Raw genomic sequence first — 18,415 nt, forward strand, 5'->3', positions numbered from 1 at the left:
TCTGAAAGTCTAAGATCCAATCTCATTATCCTGAATTTAGATGATGTGTTTATATAATCAGATTAGATTTGGATTTTGTAATCTAATTTAATTAATAACTGGATTGGATGTGGATTTGTTTTTACCCGATTTGATTAAAATTTGAGTTCGATTATATTACAATATTTATTAATTTTAATATATCAAATTTATATAATTATATTTAAAATTATAAATAATTATTTTATATATTATATTATATATAATAAATCCAGTATGTTATATTTATATTAATTATTATATATACAAATTGAAAAAAAAGTAATTAACATTTTAGTTTTTCTATGGATTTAAAAAATAAATAAATAGAGTTAGATTAAATCCAAATTCAATTTAAGACCATTAAAATGTGAATTCGAATCCTAATTGTCAAATCCAATCAGATTTTGGATCTGATTTGAATGTCATTTTTCAATAATTAGGTCAAACTTGGGTTTTGCTAAATCCGATTCGAATCCAATCCATTTATAGCCCTACCCAAACCCAAAAATCAGACTTGACCTAAGGATAGGCCACCAAAGGTTTGATTATTAAGGTTGGACTTGAGTTGACATTCAACATGACCCAACTTGCCCTAATTGCGCTCCTAGTTTAGAATAAATTGCATTTGCATCCCTAGTAGGAGTATAATTATCAATTGTAATTGGGTATGGTCCCACAGTCCTGATTTTAGACCCTACATCTAGTTGGGAATTGGCTCTGCACTAGGGGTGCAACTTAGGACCATCCTTTTTTTTTTGGCAATCAACTTTAAGATACAAATTTCAAGCTTGGGTTTGACTCAATTGAATTTATGAGTCGATTTTTTGCTTAAAAGAATTTATGAATCTTATTTTTGTATAGTTATTTTTTGTTGGGCTTCGTCAACAAATTTGTGTCTGGGCAGGCTTAGATTGGGTTGGATTCAAATTGGGTCAAGCCGGGCTCAAGCTAAATGAGTTCTCAATCTAAGCCAAAAAATCAAGCTACATGTGCAAAGACACTCTCGCCTAATATCATTTTTTCTTGAAAATATGAATTTGGCAAATTTGGTGTTTCTTAAAGAGCAAGGACACTCTCGTCTGTTGAATTGTTAGAATTAAAAAATATATATTTATTTCTTTATTTAATTTTTCACCGAAAAAGAAGAAATATTTGTTAGTTAGTTATATTCTTGGGAAGCAAGCAATATAAACCCTAACTAGGCGGAGGGGCCGAGGATCCTTCCATATATATCTATGGAACATATATTATTTGGCTTCTAAAAAAAATTGTTATCCGTTGTGGGTAGCAGCGCGATCGATGGTGAGAATGGAGAGACAGCAAGAGGTGTAGTTTTGATGCATAGAGATCGCTTAATTGGCCGGCATTCTTCATTGAAGTTACACACCTCTTCCTATCTGTTTCTCCCATCTCGCTTCTCTCTCATTCATAATCCCCCCGATCGACCAAGGACAATGAGGCCAGGCGTTGCATGCATGGATGAGTTCTTGGATGATATGTGAAATCATGACATCGTCAACATTCAAGACTGCTTGTGTGGTTCAATCGTCACGTACAGCAGATAATTAAAGTAGTTTCGAATGTTGGAGTTAGTGCATCCTTAAATTATAATATATATATATTCATGGAAATACATAGAAGCCTTAGAATTAATAGTCATTCACTTGTTTCAGATTTTTTCTTGTCGTGTAACATGGAGGGAAGTTAACATCTTATGTAATTTGTTATTAACAAATTAAAAGCTGATCGATCTTTTGTTATGGCCTTCAAGTTTCAAAGAATTCCTTTCTTTTTGACGTGTGATAATGTCATTGCTCGATATCTAAAATGTGTGTGTATGTGAGGAGAAACACTACTCCAATAGGTGTTTGCGCCAAAGTGTATATACTAAAATTGGTGAAATTAAGAACCCACAAACCCGTTAAGGCTTTAGAATTGATCGGAAAGATGATGGGTCTTTCTTTATGAACGACAGACAATCAAATGATGACTGGTTTGGAGGTGGAAGAAACTGCATTAATGGAGGGCATTTGCCTAGCTTCTTCTCTTGAGGGCAACGCATGCAATGTCTATTGTTCAGTTCCTGGTTGGATGGTTCTAAGAAATCTTCTTGACAAATCCACATTATGAATTATACTACAGGATTCATATTTATTCATTAAGTGCATTCAATCTGGTTCAAGTCACTTACACTTCTAGCTAGGACCACTATTGAAGCTGCTTACGTACTTGCTCAGCATATATATATTGCTGCCTTCACTCCTTTTACAAGTGGTCTGCTTGTCCTTTGCTCTTAATGGCTATTGTATCAAAGGACCGTGAGGTGTAATTGTGTAATGAGTTTTCTTGTGGAATGGAATTGCCTTATATCCTTTAGTCTCAGTTTGGAAGGAGTACAATACCAATATGTACTGTGCAAATACATATAAAATACAGTGTTTTGCACTCTACATATTTGTATTTGTACTCCTTCCAAACTAAGCCTTAATGAAAAAAAAAAAAACAATCAAGCTAATGACCATTCACTGGTTTAGTTGATAATTAATTTAAACTGACAATTAATTTATATATATATATATATACATATATATGTATAAATGTATATAATTGGGCTGGGCTCGGGCCGGGTTCGAACTACCTAAAACTAGGTCCGAACTCGACCCAAAAAAAAAAAACCCAACTTCTTAGGACCAAACACAGCCTGAGGACCAAAAATCCAAGCTCAACCCATGTAAAATTTCAGATTAGGCCAATTCGAACTTGGGCTGGGCCCGCTGAAGTTACACCCCTAGTTTTAACTAGATGTGTCGGTAGCCCTATTAGGGCAGCCAACTAACAACTATGCTGTCACGAGTAAGATTCCTTGGTCCTCTATTTGTTTGGAATGACTGAACAATATAGCCCAAAAGGCAATTTCAGAGCATATATATAATGCTTGTTTCTATCCATGCTTAGAGGTAATCAAAGACTCAAGAAGTCAACAAATCTGCTTTTGCTTTTTGTAGCTTCTAAATTCGCTAATAAACAACATTAGCCAAGGGCATAAGTACCACCCCATCACATTTATCAAGAAATCCATTAAGAAAAACACAAAGAGTACAAACATACAAGACAAAAAACTATCGACCCTTTTTCTCTCTTCACCTTTTCCTTGTTAGTAAAAGAATAAGGACCTTGTGTTTACGAATCTTCTTCATTGTAGTGTTTGAAATAAAAATAAAATTCCCCATAAGTCATAACCATAAGACAACGCTTTGGGGCCTCTAAAAGCATAATTTTGGTGGCCTTGTTTTTGACTCGAGCCGGACATTCCGACCAACGCGCCGTCACCCGTTTTATGTAATTCATCCCCCCGTTTCGGGCCCACGCACTATCTATTCTTGTGAGAAGCCTCACCGACACCGAGCGCCAGTGCTGGAATCGGGTTGGGTCAAAAATCACACACAAATCACCTTGCAATGCATATACAACTAACTTGGGCCCAATCCAACCAATGAGGCCAAGAGGGGGTGGTGCAAATCAAATCACAATTATAATCATGATTCCGGGCTGACATGGGTCATCCAGTGAGCCCAAATGTCCTCATCTGGATCATCATTTTCACCCAAACAATTTCTATTTACGCGTGACCATCCAGGATCGGGTCAAGGTCTAAAAACCGATGGATGTCGGACCCAAAAACAGTGATTTGCAAGAGTCACCGTCGATGAGGGGCTTTCGGAAGAAAGTACTTTTATAATTCTGAAGACGGGAACTATAATTAATTAAAAGTGAAGCCTACATGGTTATGTTATCAATGCCATTCAGAATGTTCTGGTTGTGAGACATTTTTGGAAACCGCGTGGAAATGAAATCATTTCATTTGTTCCCCACATCGACATCGTTTCTTTTCTTGGTAAATGTTTTCTATGTTAATCTTTCACATTAATTTATCAACTAATACCGGAAGTCAAATTCAATCTTCAGCGATAAATTGAAAGATTCACTGTATCAACAGAACCATCCTTTGGCTAGTCAAAACATTTGAATTGGGATATGTATTGCGATTCTATAGTAAGAATTGTAGCTCCAATGAACTGATATCAAAGATTCCAATATGATAGTTTTTTGGGGGATAAGTGGACTGTAATCCACCTCAAAATTTTGAAATTACAGCCCCTTTTAATTTATTAATAATGCCTCTATAAATCGCATCCTGCCTATAAATTTAACATCAATTCACGAGTAGGATTCAGTCTATCCCTAAAAATCTTAATTCCACCATAGAGGTTGATTGAACTATAAAACCCCCTTTTTTTAGTACTTTTGTGAATACGTTCCAATCTCTTATAGGGGCATTTTTAAATGGTATCCCACGGCCCGCACCACACTGAACCCTTTCTTCAAATCAAATTCATATCTCTGCTAGGACAAACCAGCTAACTATTAACTGAGCCATTCCTCAGTTGGTAGTATGATGGTTTAAATACATAACCCTACAACTAAAAAGCCTCTGATACAACTGGTTGGTAAGATCTGCTGCTGATTGTAATGGAGACTTGGAATGAATTCTGCCTGCACCTGTGTGGGGGCAGAGGGTTTGAACTACCCCCTGTTCTGCAATCCCCTTGGAAGTTATTGGAGCCAAAAAAAAAAAAAAAAAAACACAAGCCTCTGATGCATCTATTTTAGCCTAGAAAGAACAGAGAACACATCTGCTGCTTGAAGCACTGCCTTGTGAGTTGTGACCCACTAATGAAACACAGACAGGTCAATAGTGGAAATAAATTCATAATATCACCCAAACTGTTTCATTGGGGTCTGAAGGGAATCACAGCAGATGTGAATTCAGACTTCTTAAACTCTGAACAAGTGAATCCAAATTAACTACACTTGATGATTTTGTTAAGGGCTGCTGGACCAATGAAAACACTTAACATCATTTTGGAATTTTGAATGGTTGTGGGGCATATCTATTTGATGATTGACATGGGGCATTATTATTGGTCAAACAGTCCCTAATGCAGCCACCAATCACAGCTAATCCGGACTTGAACAGAGATGCCAGCTAGCTTTCTGGTAAGGTTTCTAGAGGGTTGTAGTAAAGACTCAAGATCAAATTCCGCCTTCCAGAAGAAAAAGCAAGATCCAGTCTTTCGGGGTTGGGGGAGAGCTATCCATTAGCTTGGATGGCCAATTTAATTTTCATGTATGATGCAAATTTACAAACGTAATGTTGCTCTAACTTTTACAAACAACATTGCATGCGTACGGGTATGGCACAAAACTGACAATAGTTTTTGTTCTGCAACTGTCTTCTCAGTTCTAATTAGTTTTTTTAGGATTAAAAAATTCCTCCTAATTTGTACTTTTTAAATTTTATTTTGGAAATTATATATCGTTAACTTATAAATTAAAAATATAATTAACATAGAAATAATGTTATAAAACTTGGATCGGATGACAGACAGACTGTGGAAATTGAGAATTGGTAAACATTGAGGGTCCTGTTAAATAACAGTTTTTAGGAGTTGAACACACTAATTGCCCAATTAACTGATAAAACCATGACCCATTCAACATTCTGGTTTTTAATCCAGTCCGAGTCTATAGAAATAGTATAGATTCATAAAATTTCAAGATAGATATTATTATATTGAAGAAATATAAATATGATATCCGAAAAATTTTATGTCCAATCTAAACCAATCAGGAGGATTTTATTAAGAGTCTGTTTGGTTCATAGGAATAGGAGTTTGGAATCAGAATCGGAATGAATCACTTTGATTCCAACTGTTTAGTTGGATAGAATCGAAATCTCATTCCCATTTTTTGTGGAATGAAATTTCCTCATTTGAGAAAATGGTCATTCCCTCCTCCTCCCTTGGGAATGAAATCCCATTCCAACTTATTTCAATTTCTGTTCCGATTTCTACGTGAACCAAACAAACTATGGAAATCATTCTGATTCCAATTCCAGAGGATTTTGATTCAGATTCCAACCATAAACCAAATGAACCTAAAATTTAATAGTAGATTTTAATTGGTCAAAACTCTTCTAGTACCATGTCTTTCCTGTATCGTTAGAAAATAATTAAAGTGGTAATGGTAAAAATAAATTTTAGGGAAAATTTTACTTTAGTACCCTGAATTTTGGGAGTAGTGTCAAGCCAGTATCCGAACTTTTTAACGTGTCCCTGCAATACTTAAACTTTCAAAAAGTGTCAAATTGGTCCCTGCCCTTAATTGACCGTCAGTTATCTATTGAAAGTGTCAAAACTACCCTTTAAAAGAAGACACTATTCATTGTCCTCTACCTTAAGATTGAACCGGTTGAGGTGTTTGAGATTCTAGACTAATGAAGTTATTGTATTCTACCCTTGGAACTAAAACACACTCTTGTCTAATTATTTTTTTGCTTTCAATTATTGTTACCCTCTATTATATTTCATGTTTTTCTCATTTTCTTTGAAGATAACCGGTTCAGTCTTAAGGTAGAAGACACTGTATAATATTTTCATTTTTGATATTTTCAACAGATAATTAATGGTCAGTTAGCGGTAGAGACCAATTTAACACTTTTTAAAAGTTTAGATACTGTATTTAAAAAGTTCAAATACTAACTTAACACTACCCTAAAATTCAGGGTACTAAAGTAGAACTTTCCCTAAATTTTTAGGGATCGAATATATGTATGCCGTATGGGGCATGTGGCCTTTGGACAAAACTAACGGATCGGGTCTAACATGAAAGCTAAGCGGAAATTTTTGTTAAATTTGTGTTTGTTCAAGAAAAACAAAAAGTATGAAAACAAAATAACATGGTTACAACTTCCAAGTCCAAGGACCCCTCGGCCCTCACCCACCCACCAAAAATCGAATACCCAATCTCTACAAGTACAACCCACAGAGAAAAGAAAAAAAAAATGTGTATTTTTTTTTTAACTCTTGCAAGAACTTAAAAAAGTAGTCTTCACATATAAACAAATTAGTTGCATAGAAAACCACAAAAATAATTAATAATGTAGTAATCGAGATGGGTGTTATCTTTAATTTGTCAATTTAAGCAGCTGTCGGTAAACGATTTTTCTTTGCATTTTGATTTGTCATTTAAGCAACTATTTGGTATACTTCTTGACCCAAGTAATTATTATGACCCGACCGGCCCGACCCTACAGAAGCCCACCCCATTGTGTTGTAAGTCAAGTTATGTTTGGTATCTTTCATCTCAAACCGGGTAGGAGTAGGACGAAGACCTAACCAAATGCCTAAGCAACCAGACCTACCTGAAGATATTATACTTTGCAATGCAGAAGCAGGATTTCAGAAAAGTGTGGCTATGCTCCAAATTCTACAAAGTTGGCAGACTTTGGTACTTGGAACAGGGAAAATGACTTTAGCTCTCTGAGTGTTCAATTTTTCATATGCAATTTCTATGTGCTAATCTTTTAAGCTATGTTTCAGCTTTTCTTTTCCACAAAAAGCCATCTAAGTCAGGTCAATTAGGATTGCAAACGGTATCTTTTTGTCCAAATTTGTATTCGAATCCAATCCGGTGTTATACAATGTCAATGCCATTTTTTGTTGTTTTATTGATAATATACGATAATTTAATTTAATTATTAATAGATTTCAATATCCAAAATCGATCTGAGTCCAATGAATATGATTCAATTTAAATGAATCAAATTTGGATCTAAGTTTATTTGATTCGTTACGATCTGTTTACACTTTATAGTAACCAAAATTTTTTTGTCAGATGAACTGTTCATTCGAATCAATAGTTGAACTGTCAACCTGAAAACCAGTGGTTAGACGGATTCCGATTTCGAATTGATTTTAAAAACATTGATGACAATATACATGTATGTAAGATGTTCTTTGAAGTTATAGTATGAGGAGCAAATCTGAACTCTTTCAATTAAGCTTTGTTTTGGGATTGGCAACCCAATATGACTGAATAATTAGAATTGTAGTCAAATTTCCAAAATTACAGTGTACAAATCTCGGAGCAGGATTACAAACAAAATCTAGAATTATCCTAAATTATAACAATATTGTACATAAAATCTGAATCAGTATCACCATTACCATCACCATCATCTAAGCCTTAAGCCTTGTTCCAATTACATGAGTTCTGATTTCACCGTTCTGTATTTTTCGGTGCTATATCCATTTTCAATAATTTCTTACTGATTCGATTTAACCTTCAACTTGCAACTGATCGCTTCTTCTTAAAGATACTGCGTATTGCTTTTTCAATTTATATATGAACCAAACACCTCAAATCAAGAATACCATCTCCAACAAACCATTGAATTTAAGCCCCACAGGTTAAAATTCTTACCTTTCAATGTGTATCGTTGAAGCAATTAAGGATTTGCATGGTGCCCAAGAGCTTTATTTTGTATATTGGTAAATTACTGATAAAGTTGAATTTGAAACCAAAACAACCAATCAGGGGAGGGGAATCAATCCAAAGCGTTTTGTGTGGATTTTCCTTGGTTAGAAACTTCTACCCGCCATCGCCAGGTCCCTTTTTATTTACCTAACCATGGTTAGAATTTCTGTCATGACTCACCTCCTATCCCCAGTCCGAGCTGTGACTGTACTGCGTATTATTAGTCACAGTTCCATGCCGAAAGCTGTCATGTGCATGGGGTTAGAGAGGAAGCCAGACTGCTGGGTTTTTACTTTTTAGTTGAATTTTTTTTTTTAAAGTGATTCTAAGATATCGAGAAATAATAATAAATAATTACCATGTAAATCTGATTATGTATAATAATGAGAAATAAGGACTGGAAATATAAGTGATAGGGGCCTCTATCACTAATACAGATTACACAGTATATGCTTTCCAACTAAGAATACCACATATAATATAAGTCAAAGTTGAACCCTTCACATGATTACTACTACCATTCTCTCTCTGGCCCATGGAAATATGGGTTGGAGTTGGAATGCAGCATGCTTAGGTACGACTGCTTTGATCAGATGCTCCTTATTATTTTTGGGCTTTCTATACACACTTATCTAATTTGATCCAGGACTCTAATAATGGTGGGACCCATCAAATATTGGCCATTCTCCATTACCCACAAACCCAAATTCTCAAAGTCTCATCTATAACTATAACTATAATGGCAGAGTTGAACTTCACTCCATAATCCACGCTACCAGTGCAGTGCGTCCAAGACTCCTCTAGAAGGCCACGTTTGTGGTTTTACATTGGCCTAAAAGTCGGTCAAAAGAAAAAAAAAAAAAAAATCATTTGATATCGAAATAGTCTGTTCAGAAAATGTAAGAAAAACCCTCTCGAGTCTCGAGTTCTTCTCTTTTACAAATTAGCCAAATATTAAAATAGTGTTTTTTCAAAGGTCCTTTTAAAAATGGCTTTTTTAGAAGTCTGTTTAGGCCAAAATGTACTCCCAAACACGACCTAAATAATCTTATAAACTTCTAATCAAGAAGAAATTTAAAAATCCACCCATGACCCCACCGAAAGAAAAAACAATGAGAAGGAAAAGCAGAAAAAAAAAAAAAAAAAAATGAAGAGGAAGAGACGGTCATGGATTATAGAAAGCAAATTCAGGATCAGTTTGAAACGACTTTCTTTCAAAATAAAACGCAACTATCTGAAGTTATATACAAAGCTTAAGTGACGCCTCCCTATATTCTCTCTCACACAAACTAATCGGACACCGAACACTCTCCACTGTTCTCCTCCACTCTCTCTCTCCTCTTTCTCTCTCTCTACTTTACTTCAATTATGGTGGTCGTTGTTGCAGAAAACCCAACAACAGCAGAGCAGATTAGATTCAGGAGACCCAAGAACCAACCCATTACAGCTCCAGATCCAACCCCACAAATCTCTTCTACCAATCAGTGCACTCGCGGTAAAACCTCCATTTCTTCTCTATTCCTGTCCACATTCACCTCCAACAATAACAGCAAGAAGAAGGGTTCCGACATGTCTTCGGCATTGAAGGATAAAAAGAAGAGCTTTACATCTGCGACATTCAGAGGTCTTGGATGCACATCCACTTCACAGGTATCGGCACCGGAGGCTATTCGGTCTTCGGCAGATTGGCAAGCGAAGAAGGTGAGGAAAAAGAAGCAGAGGAACACACAGAGGAAGAAAAGCCATCATGTCACGGAGACAACGTCTATGGGGAATCCAACTCCTGTTGTAGTTGTCCCTGATGTTTGGTGCTCTCCTGGGATCGGTTTCGCAGCCGATGCTGCGCCAATTGATTGTGTTGTGTCGAGACGTCCTGTAGCGGGTAGAGGGAGGATTGATGGCGAGAGGATAAATCACAGAGAGGTGTGCCTTCTGTTTATGTTATTCGTGGCTTTTGTTCATATTGGGTTTTCTTTTCTTCCGCATTTCTTTATCTTTTTTTTTTTCTCTTGTTTTCTTTTATTTTTTATTGGTTTAAATGTTTTCAGGAGATGATATGCTTTCTGTTTTTTCTTTTTGGTAAATATTAGTAGAAACAATTAGGAACGTGCTGTTCATCTTTTTCTTCCGTTCTTTTTTATTTTCCTTGTTACTTTCGGCGGATGGTTCGTATTTTCCATGGAAGAGTATGTTGATATTCTGGAAATTTTAAAATTTGAATTGGGTTTTTGGGGTTTCTTGAGATTCATGATCTTGTTTTCTGGTTGAAGTAGTTTTCTGGGATCTTCATTTTGGTGTCTTTTTATTTCCTTCTGATTCTCACGTAAGATTTACTTATTAGATAGATTACCAGTTTGAGTTTCTACATCTTTATTCAAAATGGGTTCTTGCTTGTTGGAATGATTTTCAATCATCCAGTTCTCTGGGACCTTTACTCTCTTTTCTCCCTTTATGTCATGGAGTGCTCATGAGGATCTGGCTTTCCTTCTTTCTTTCCCCGTGAAGTTAGTTCTAATTTTCTGAAGTTCTTGTGTTTGGGTATCCTATTTATTTGTTACTCTTCTTTTTAACTTTGTCCTTAAGGTAATTCCTCAAATCTAAATGCAAAAGTGGCACAAAAAGTCCCATAGAGACGAGAATGCCTGGTGCTAACAGTTACTAGAGGTGGTCCAACTAGAATTTAGAACGACATCCCTCCCCAGAAAAGCATCTGTAAGGACTTACATATCTGAGTTCTTTTTCCTTACCCGAAGAAAGAAAAAAAAGGGAAAAGAGGAAAAAATGTTTGAGCTCCTTTCTTATAGTGGACTAATGTATTAGTAGCTATTTCATCTTGTTTCTCAATCACCTCCAAGATAACTTGGTCTTGGACAAGTCTTGGATCATGCAGCTATTCCTTTCCTTTGGTTTTCAGAGATTTGTGGAACTAACTTCATGCACGTGCCATGTAATTAAGTATATGCAAATGTTACAAGCATGTTCGTGCTTATATATACTTTCATGAAGGAAATATTCTGAGACTTTTATTTGGTGTCTTTGACAGCGTCCTTGTAATGCAAGGCGAACTGCGCCCCTTGAGCAAATAACTGTACTGGATTCTCCACCCACCTTTGAAATGAGATCTGGATCCGATGTATTTGGAGCTAGACACTATCGGCATTTTCGATATCGTTCTCCAGGAGGGCTTACAGAGGTGTGCTAACGTTCCTTTCTGATTAGTAATTATTGTTTAAACATAATTTCTTTCATGGCAATTGAACAGATTTCCTGTGTTAATTATGTTTAAAAGATTTACTTTTTTTAATGGTCAGTGCTCAAGACATGGTTTGGATTTTCTAGGTCTAAAGGTTTTCAAGAGTGAAGTTTTCAGTCATGTTGGTCCCCTTGGACCAAAACAAGATTTTGTTATTTCAGCATCCAAAAATAGAATAATGTTTTTTTGAATATATGAGTACCTTAAATAAATACCATTGAAAACAATTAAAACCTATTAAAAATGAAATTTATTATTGAAATTTTGGTTGTACCAAAATATTTTTGAAAGGTAACATCTCAAAATATTCCAACATATCCCAAAATCTCTGCCACCTGAAATAAATCTGTATGAAATATTCATTTTTAGCATTTCTGTATAGGTGAAGCCTTTGCTTGCCTTTTGGTGACTAGAATTACACTGCTGAGTGCAAAAAGACACAGATGGGAAAAAGGAAAAATAAAGAAAACAAAAGTGTTTACAGAACAGAAAATATCCATACAAAGTATTTATAGAAGATAACAGTAAAGTAAACCATTTTTGCTACTGAAGTTTTAGTGTAAATTCTTTATCCAACACATTGACCAATTGTGTCCTTGCCATATCTGGGCAGCATAGCTGGTGGCTAGATTTACACCATTGGAAGTGCAAAATTACACCCATGAATGGTAAGACAGAGCACCATGCTCCATCAAACTAAATTCTAGAAGAACTCTTATGACTTGATAACCCTAGTCAAACTGAACTGCTGCTGCAACCAAACTCTTCATAAAATGCTGTTTAACATATACATCTAAACTAATTCCTTGAGTTAAAGAAGTCCTTAAATGAGATCTGATCTTTCTATACTGGATCATCTTATTTGAACTTCTTCTTGGTAATTCAATTTTGGTAGGTCAAAACAGCTCCTACATTATTGTTTGGGTCCCTATGCTGCTATTGTTCAATATCTATAGTTACTTCTGTTGTGCTAATCCTAATTGTTAATTGACCTTTGTTTTGTTGCCTTTAATGATTTATCATCACTCTGAATTGAGGATAATAATATGTTTGAGAACCTTGAGAGTTTCTCTTCTCTAGAATGAAGAAGAAAACAAATAAATTAGTTTGATCATTTCATGTCAGCATCTTTATTTTGTGCTTTTTTCCTGGTAAGTGACCAAGTCTACCCTGTTACCTTATTAACCTTGAGCATAGATATATGTTATGCACAGTGAGCCAAGAGTCCATTAGTTGTTTATTTTAATGAGGAAGGCAAAAGTCCATTAGTTTGTCTTCTTAAGTTTTTGACTGAATTTCTTCTTAAAGGGGTTGTACAACTAATATTTTAGTTGACCAAATTAGACCCAAATTGTAGGATGATATATGTCAAATGGCTAGAGTTAATCATGCTAAAAGCTTGACGGTCACAGTGGAGTGTTATGGCAAGAAGAATGACACCCCAACTTAGTCATAGAAGTAATCTATCCAGCAAGTCAAGGCAACAAAGTATAGAATGTCAGAATCTATTAGAGGTAGGATGGCACATGACTACAACCACTGGTGGCATGTGAAATCCTTTTAATGAAGAATGGAGAGGATTTAAAACTGTTAGAGAATAAAAACCTATTCGGGAGCTGTTCAACCTAAAAGCTTAAGCTGTCAGGTGAGGTCCCTGAATAGGTTTTTATTCTCTAACAAAAACATTTCAGAATCATATGGACAATCTCAAGATGTGAATGCAGAGTGATTTTCAGGTGGATTAAACTATTTCTTTTCATAGCTATGATCTATGGACATGGGAAGGAGTGGAACATATCAATACACAGAGGGTGTCAAATACAGTAAACCCCAAAAATCCAGAAGCATGGACATGGTTGTATATGTAAACATATACATACATGTCCAGACATGTATGCAAGTGTGTGATAGATGTGTCCAAAAGAAATAAATGTAGTGATCACAGCTGCAGATGACACTCTTTTATGTACATATTATAAGGTTATATAATAATTATTCACTAGAAGCATGAAAACAAAATGCAAGAATCACTTAAGTAACTGGTGTAGACCTTAATGCTCCAATGGAACCTTTGTTCCTTAAATACATCATACATCTGAAGTGCCATGCAAACTGCAACATGACATTCTTATAAACAAATGTGCATCTCCTACTAGTTGAACTTTAGAGTAATGATAAATTATCAAAGTCCCGGTGCCCTTGTATTGGATGTATACTCAATCCAATTGCGTCTTCCTTTTTTTTTTCTAGTATTTGTCTTTGGCCATTTGTGATCCAGCGACTCCTTGGGACATTATACCCTGAATTGCAAGTACAGTACTATTGTTCTGAAAAAAAAAATCCAATAGTGTAATTTCTGAGTTTTGTATTCTCTTTGAGTCATTCTTGTTCTGTGGATGGCACAATCTGTTGAGGTTTTGGTTTCATCACATTTCTTTAAGTTAGACCATCTGCTGGAGTGAGCATGCAAAATTTGTTTGCCTGATATATTCTATTCTAAAGTTGGGACTACATCCAAATCAAGGTGTTATTACTATCAGATTGAAAAGCCATTTGACCATCTCAACCTTAATAGGTATGGGTACCATTCAAGAATATGTAGATTTCTATTAGAATACAATTACTATTCTACTACTACATTTATCCATATTATTATTGTCTAGTAGTGATTGCTGATTTGTTAATGATCAAAAATATTATTCGGCCATATCTATTTACTTATTGTAACAACAACAGTTAGTTTATATAAAAAAGAATACCACAAATACAGAGAAGTGGTTTTCTTTCTTAAATATGAAAAGGTTCACATGCTAGCTGTTGGCAAGTGGTGTGCATTTGAGACCAGTGGTGATTTAGGAGATTCTTCTTTGATATTCAGTCATTGTTTAGCTCGAGACGTTGGTGTGCATTCTTTCTAAATTTCAACTTTTTATCTCATCTTAATGAGTAAAAAAAAAAAAAACACTTGCCAAACTTGTGGGTCATTTAGGCTGTTTGAGAAGAGTACAATGGACAAATGCCAGCACCATATAACGTCCAGTATTTTTGCACAAAGTGGTTGCTCAAAGTCTTGAACCCAAGTTCTCATTGCTTTTTGCTGGAGATTTTAGCATTAAACCAAGCGATTGGCCCCTGTTATAAGAGACAGACCATAGTAACAAAAACGTCCTGATGTAAGCATAAATGCACAAGGATGGGTTCTCAGGATGGCATTTACTGAAAAGTTTGTACAGTGTGTGGAATGCTAAAGGGGGCCTGCAAAATTTCCGTGTATCTTATCTTGTTGTGGAAGCTTTAGCCTAATATGCAGTGAGCCAGTGGCACTTAGAAATGTGGTAAAAAAGCTTATCCTGTCAAATTAAGAGCTGTCATTTGTAGGATAGGTTTCAGATGCATGCCCTGTTCAGTGGTTCACCTATCAGGTTGACAATATAAGTTGGCCATTCCATACCTTCAAATGAATCCAAAAGGGATCTTGTCTCAAGTTCTTTACTGTGTGTTCTATAGGAAGCATCCGCACTTGTATATAAATTTTTGCGTGCATGTTTAGATGCACATGAATACATATTTATACATGTAGATTTCCATCAGATTGATGGATAATCTGATGGAATCGCCCATGGTAAAAAGAGAGGAAAAGATGCAGTTATATGCTACTGTTAAAACTTGAAAAACTACCTTACAATTTGTCCAGCATTCACAACCCAGACTCAACCCTAGTGAAAATAAGAGAAGATTCAAGCAGAAAAGGGTATGTTGAATTGTTATTCACAATTAAGGATGATCTCCACCTGCAAGCGCTTCAACTACACTATGCAAACAAGAAAGCAAATCTTGCTGGATGATCTCCACCAACCAACTTGGAGGAGAATACAAACATTCGCCAGCCCCCTGACTTGCAGCAGCATGGTCCAGATTGGAAGTTTAGAATATATTACATTTTTTGATAATTAATTTAGTATACATGGTATAATATATTTTATATTATATAATATTTATAATATATGCATTATATAAATGAGATTCATATTTCATAGTATATATGTAATGCATATATAGTATATCTATGCATAAGAACATTATATATATATATATATATATATATAACAGCAGTCATCTTGACAAGAAACAAAAGATTCTCAATTTTAGTTTCCATAGAGGTAAATTGAATAATGGTCTTGTGCATATGTTCATATTCTGTTGTTTATGCATGTAAATCTAAGCTTACATCATTATAATGTTCTTGTTAGTGACCAATGTTAAATCAATTCTTCAAATTCTGAATGAGTGAATTCGTGGACATTATTCAGCTTTTTGCTTAGCTTATAGAGATGGATATTTTTTAGAACTGATTTGCTCCTGGTACTAAATCTTGTCTGCTTCCAATTGGTTTTAACTTTTAAGACACTGAAGTTATCCCACTTTCTTAAGTCATCATTTAAGCAAAAAACACATGAATGAGGGAAATGAATGTGCAGTTTATTGATTGTTGAGTGCATTATTTTAAAGTCATTATGTTGGATGCAGATCATGATGTTTCAGAGCCTGTTATTGAGTGGAAGATCAGATGTATATGATCAATACAGGGATTGGCGGCTTGATGTTGATAATATGACATATGAGGTATGATTTCGCCCTTCCATCTTGTCCCTACTATACTTGGTGTTTCTGTACCCTGCATTCAATGATACTGGTGCGGATCACTTTGTCTTCCCACTCGTGATTCTTTTGACTGGTGATACAAACAGGAGTTGCTTGAGCTAGGAGATAGAATTGGGTATGTGAACACTGGCTTGAGAGAAGATGAGATTTTTCGCTGCCTCAGGAAAATCAAGCATTCCTTTATGGATGATCTGCAATCACATATTCCCACGGAAACAGATAGGAAATGTAGCATTTGTCAAGTGCGTCACTATCTTTAATTCTTACTGTTTTTCCATCTCCTTCTTTTTGTGTGCTTATATAAAGATGTTGTTTGTATATGGTTCAGGAAGAATATGAAGCTGATGATGAGGTGGGGAAACTGGATTGTGGTCATGACTATCATGTATTTTGCATAAAGCAGTGGCTTCTGCAGAAGAACGCCTGCCCCGTCTGCAAGGCTGCTGTATCAGTTCAATACTAAGATTAGAGGACTTTCTTTGAGCTCATTATCACCACGGTTATTTCATCAGTGCCTTATTATCTCCTCTATTACTTTCTTGTACAGTTTTAATGCTCTGAAATAAGCAAGCATTCATTCTTTGTTGTGTAATTCCCCTACCTGTTTGCCTAATATAATATATTGGGTTTCTTTGGGAATCAAACAATTGAAAGTTTTTTGCTGTTGCTACAGTGCTATCTACTCTACCATTCCATGAGCAATATTTTTGCAAGCATTCATTCTTTTTCACTCCGGTGAAAAAGTTGCATGTTTGCTTATGATCAAATATCTCAAGCTAAAATGTCAAGGTTTTAGCTTGAGCAGTTGAGCTATTAACATCAGATTTATAGACCTAGTAAATGATCAGGATCAAGCATTTAATTGGTCCCACCTGGAAGATTATCTAGGCAAATTTTCGAATTAATCGGGTGGTTTCAGATGAATAATTTAATGTATCAATTTGAACGCTAGATAAATAATCTACCATTACCCTCAAAGCTTGTATGCAAATCGGATGGTCAAGAATCAACCATGCTGATTTTTAGTATAGATCACATTTTAGGCGAGTCCCACTAAACTAAATTGTCGGTCCTGATCACAGTAGAGTAATTTTACTACTAACGTTGAGCTAAAATTAAATACTTAGTCCCATCTAATAGATTATATGGATAATAAGTTGATGTGATGATTGCAGCTGAATAGTTTAATGTCATCATCCATTTGGACAGTGAAACTACACACTGAATCAGATAACTGAAAATAATCCAATCATATGATCATTTCTTGTTTCCGCCATATTGAATCTCTTGTATTTGACCATGGTGTATCTGATCATATGTGAATGTGCAAATCCGTGGTCTATGACTCGAGCTTCTTGCCAACTGTGCTCCAAATTTTGCCTCTGGTTCTCTAAAACTAATGTCCCTGGTTACAAATCCCAATACCTCTTGCCGTGAGAAGACAAGTCGGAAGTCGGAACAGGGGATTTGGTTGGTGGCATTATATTGCTGAATAATGCATAACGGCATACTTGTAATTTATGGGTCTATTCATTTCATGGCATAGAATGTAGAACTAACGTTCAAAACTTCAAAGCATGACGAAAAACCATGTTTTCCTGTTTGCTAATTTGTTATAAGAATTGTTAATTTTAATCTTATTAATTAGAGATTAAATCCAATGGGTTTTATCATGTGTTTGATATAACTTCCATTTATTAAATAAACGTTTATACTTGATTTGTCTTTAAAACTGAAAAAAGTACTTGATAAACTGTTTATGAACAACTAAGCGCTATTAGACACCACATCAGTGTAATAGTGAATAAACGCTCAACCATTGGGGGAAACATTAAAATGAAGCTTCCTCAATTATTGATGCACACATAAATCAAAACCCACTTTTGTGAATATTAATAGGTATGGATGAATATGATGGGAAAATGTTGATTTGGCGATAACATGACAGAGTTTTAATAAACACCTATCAGGCTATCACGAAACGTCCACGAAATAAAACACATACTGATTAATTACATGGAAATACACCTACACATTGGAAAATTACTAAACAAGTTTTGAGTTTTTAAATAGGAGTTTGTTTACACTCCATAGAATTAT

At 35.3% G+C, this 18,415-nt stretch overlaps 1 protein-coding gene across 1 annotated transcript; it reads left to right on the top strand.

Annotated features, from left to right (window-relative positions):
- Positions 1 to 9,496: 9,496 nt before the first annotated feature.
- On the top strand, positions 9,497 to 16,987 carry LOC104602578 (uncharacterized). The gene is made up of 5 exons (XM_010266679.3): positions 9,497 to 10,323; positions 11,444 to 11,593; positions 16,181 to 16,276; positions 16,402 to 16,557; positions 16,644 to 16,987. The coding sequence occupies exons 1-5, from the start codon at positions 9,769 to 9,771 to the stop codon at positions 16,776 to 16,778; spliced, it is 1,092 nt and encodes a 363-aa protein (XP_010264981.1). The 5' UTR covers positions 9,497 to 9,768; the 3' UTR covers positions 16,779 to 16,987.
- The last annotated feature ends 1,428 nt before the right edge of the window (positions 16,988 to 18,415 follow it).

The sequence above is a fragment of the Nelumbo nucifera genome, chromosome 3 (assembly GCF_055504915.1).
Source record: "Nelumbo nucifera cultivar China Antique chromosome 3, China Antique-T2T, whole genome shotgun sequence".
Lineage (NCBI taxonomy): Eukaryota > Viridiplantae > Streptophyta > Magnoliopsida > Proteales > Nelumbonaceae > Nelumbo > Nelumbo nucifera.

Coding starts and splice junctions, on each gene's coding strand:
- LOC104602578 (XM_010266679.3), top strand. CDS start 9,769: ATGGTGGTCGTTGTTGCAGAAAACCCAACAACAGCAGAGCAGATTAGA. Junction 10,324..11,443: donor AGAGGATAAATCACAGAGAG/GTGTGCCTTCTG, acceptor TGTCTTTGACAG/CGTCCTTGTAATGCAAGGCG. Junction 11,594..16,180: donor CTCCAGGAGGGCTTACAGAG/GTGTGCTAACGT, acceptor TGTTGGATGCAG/ATCATGATGTTTCAGAGCCT.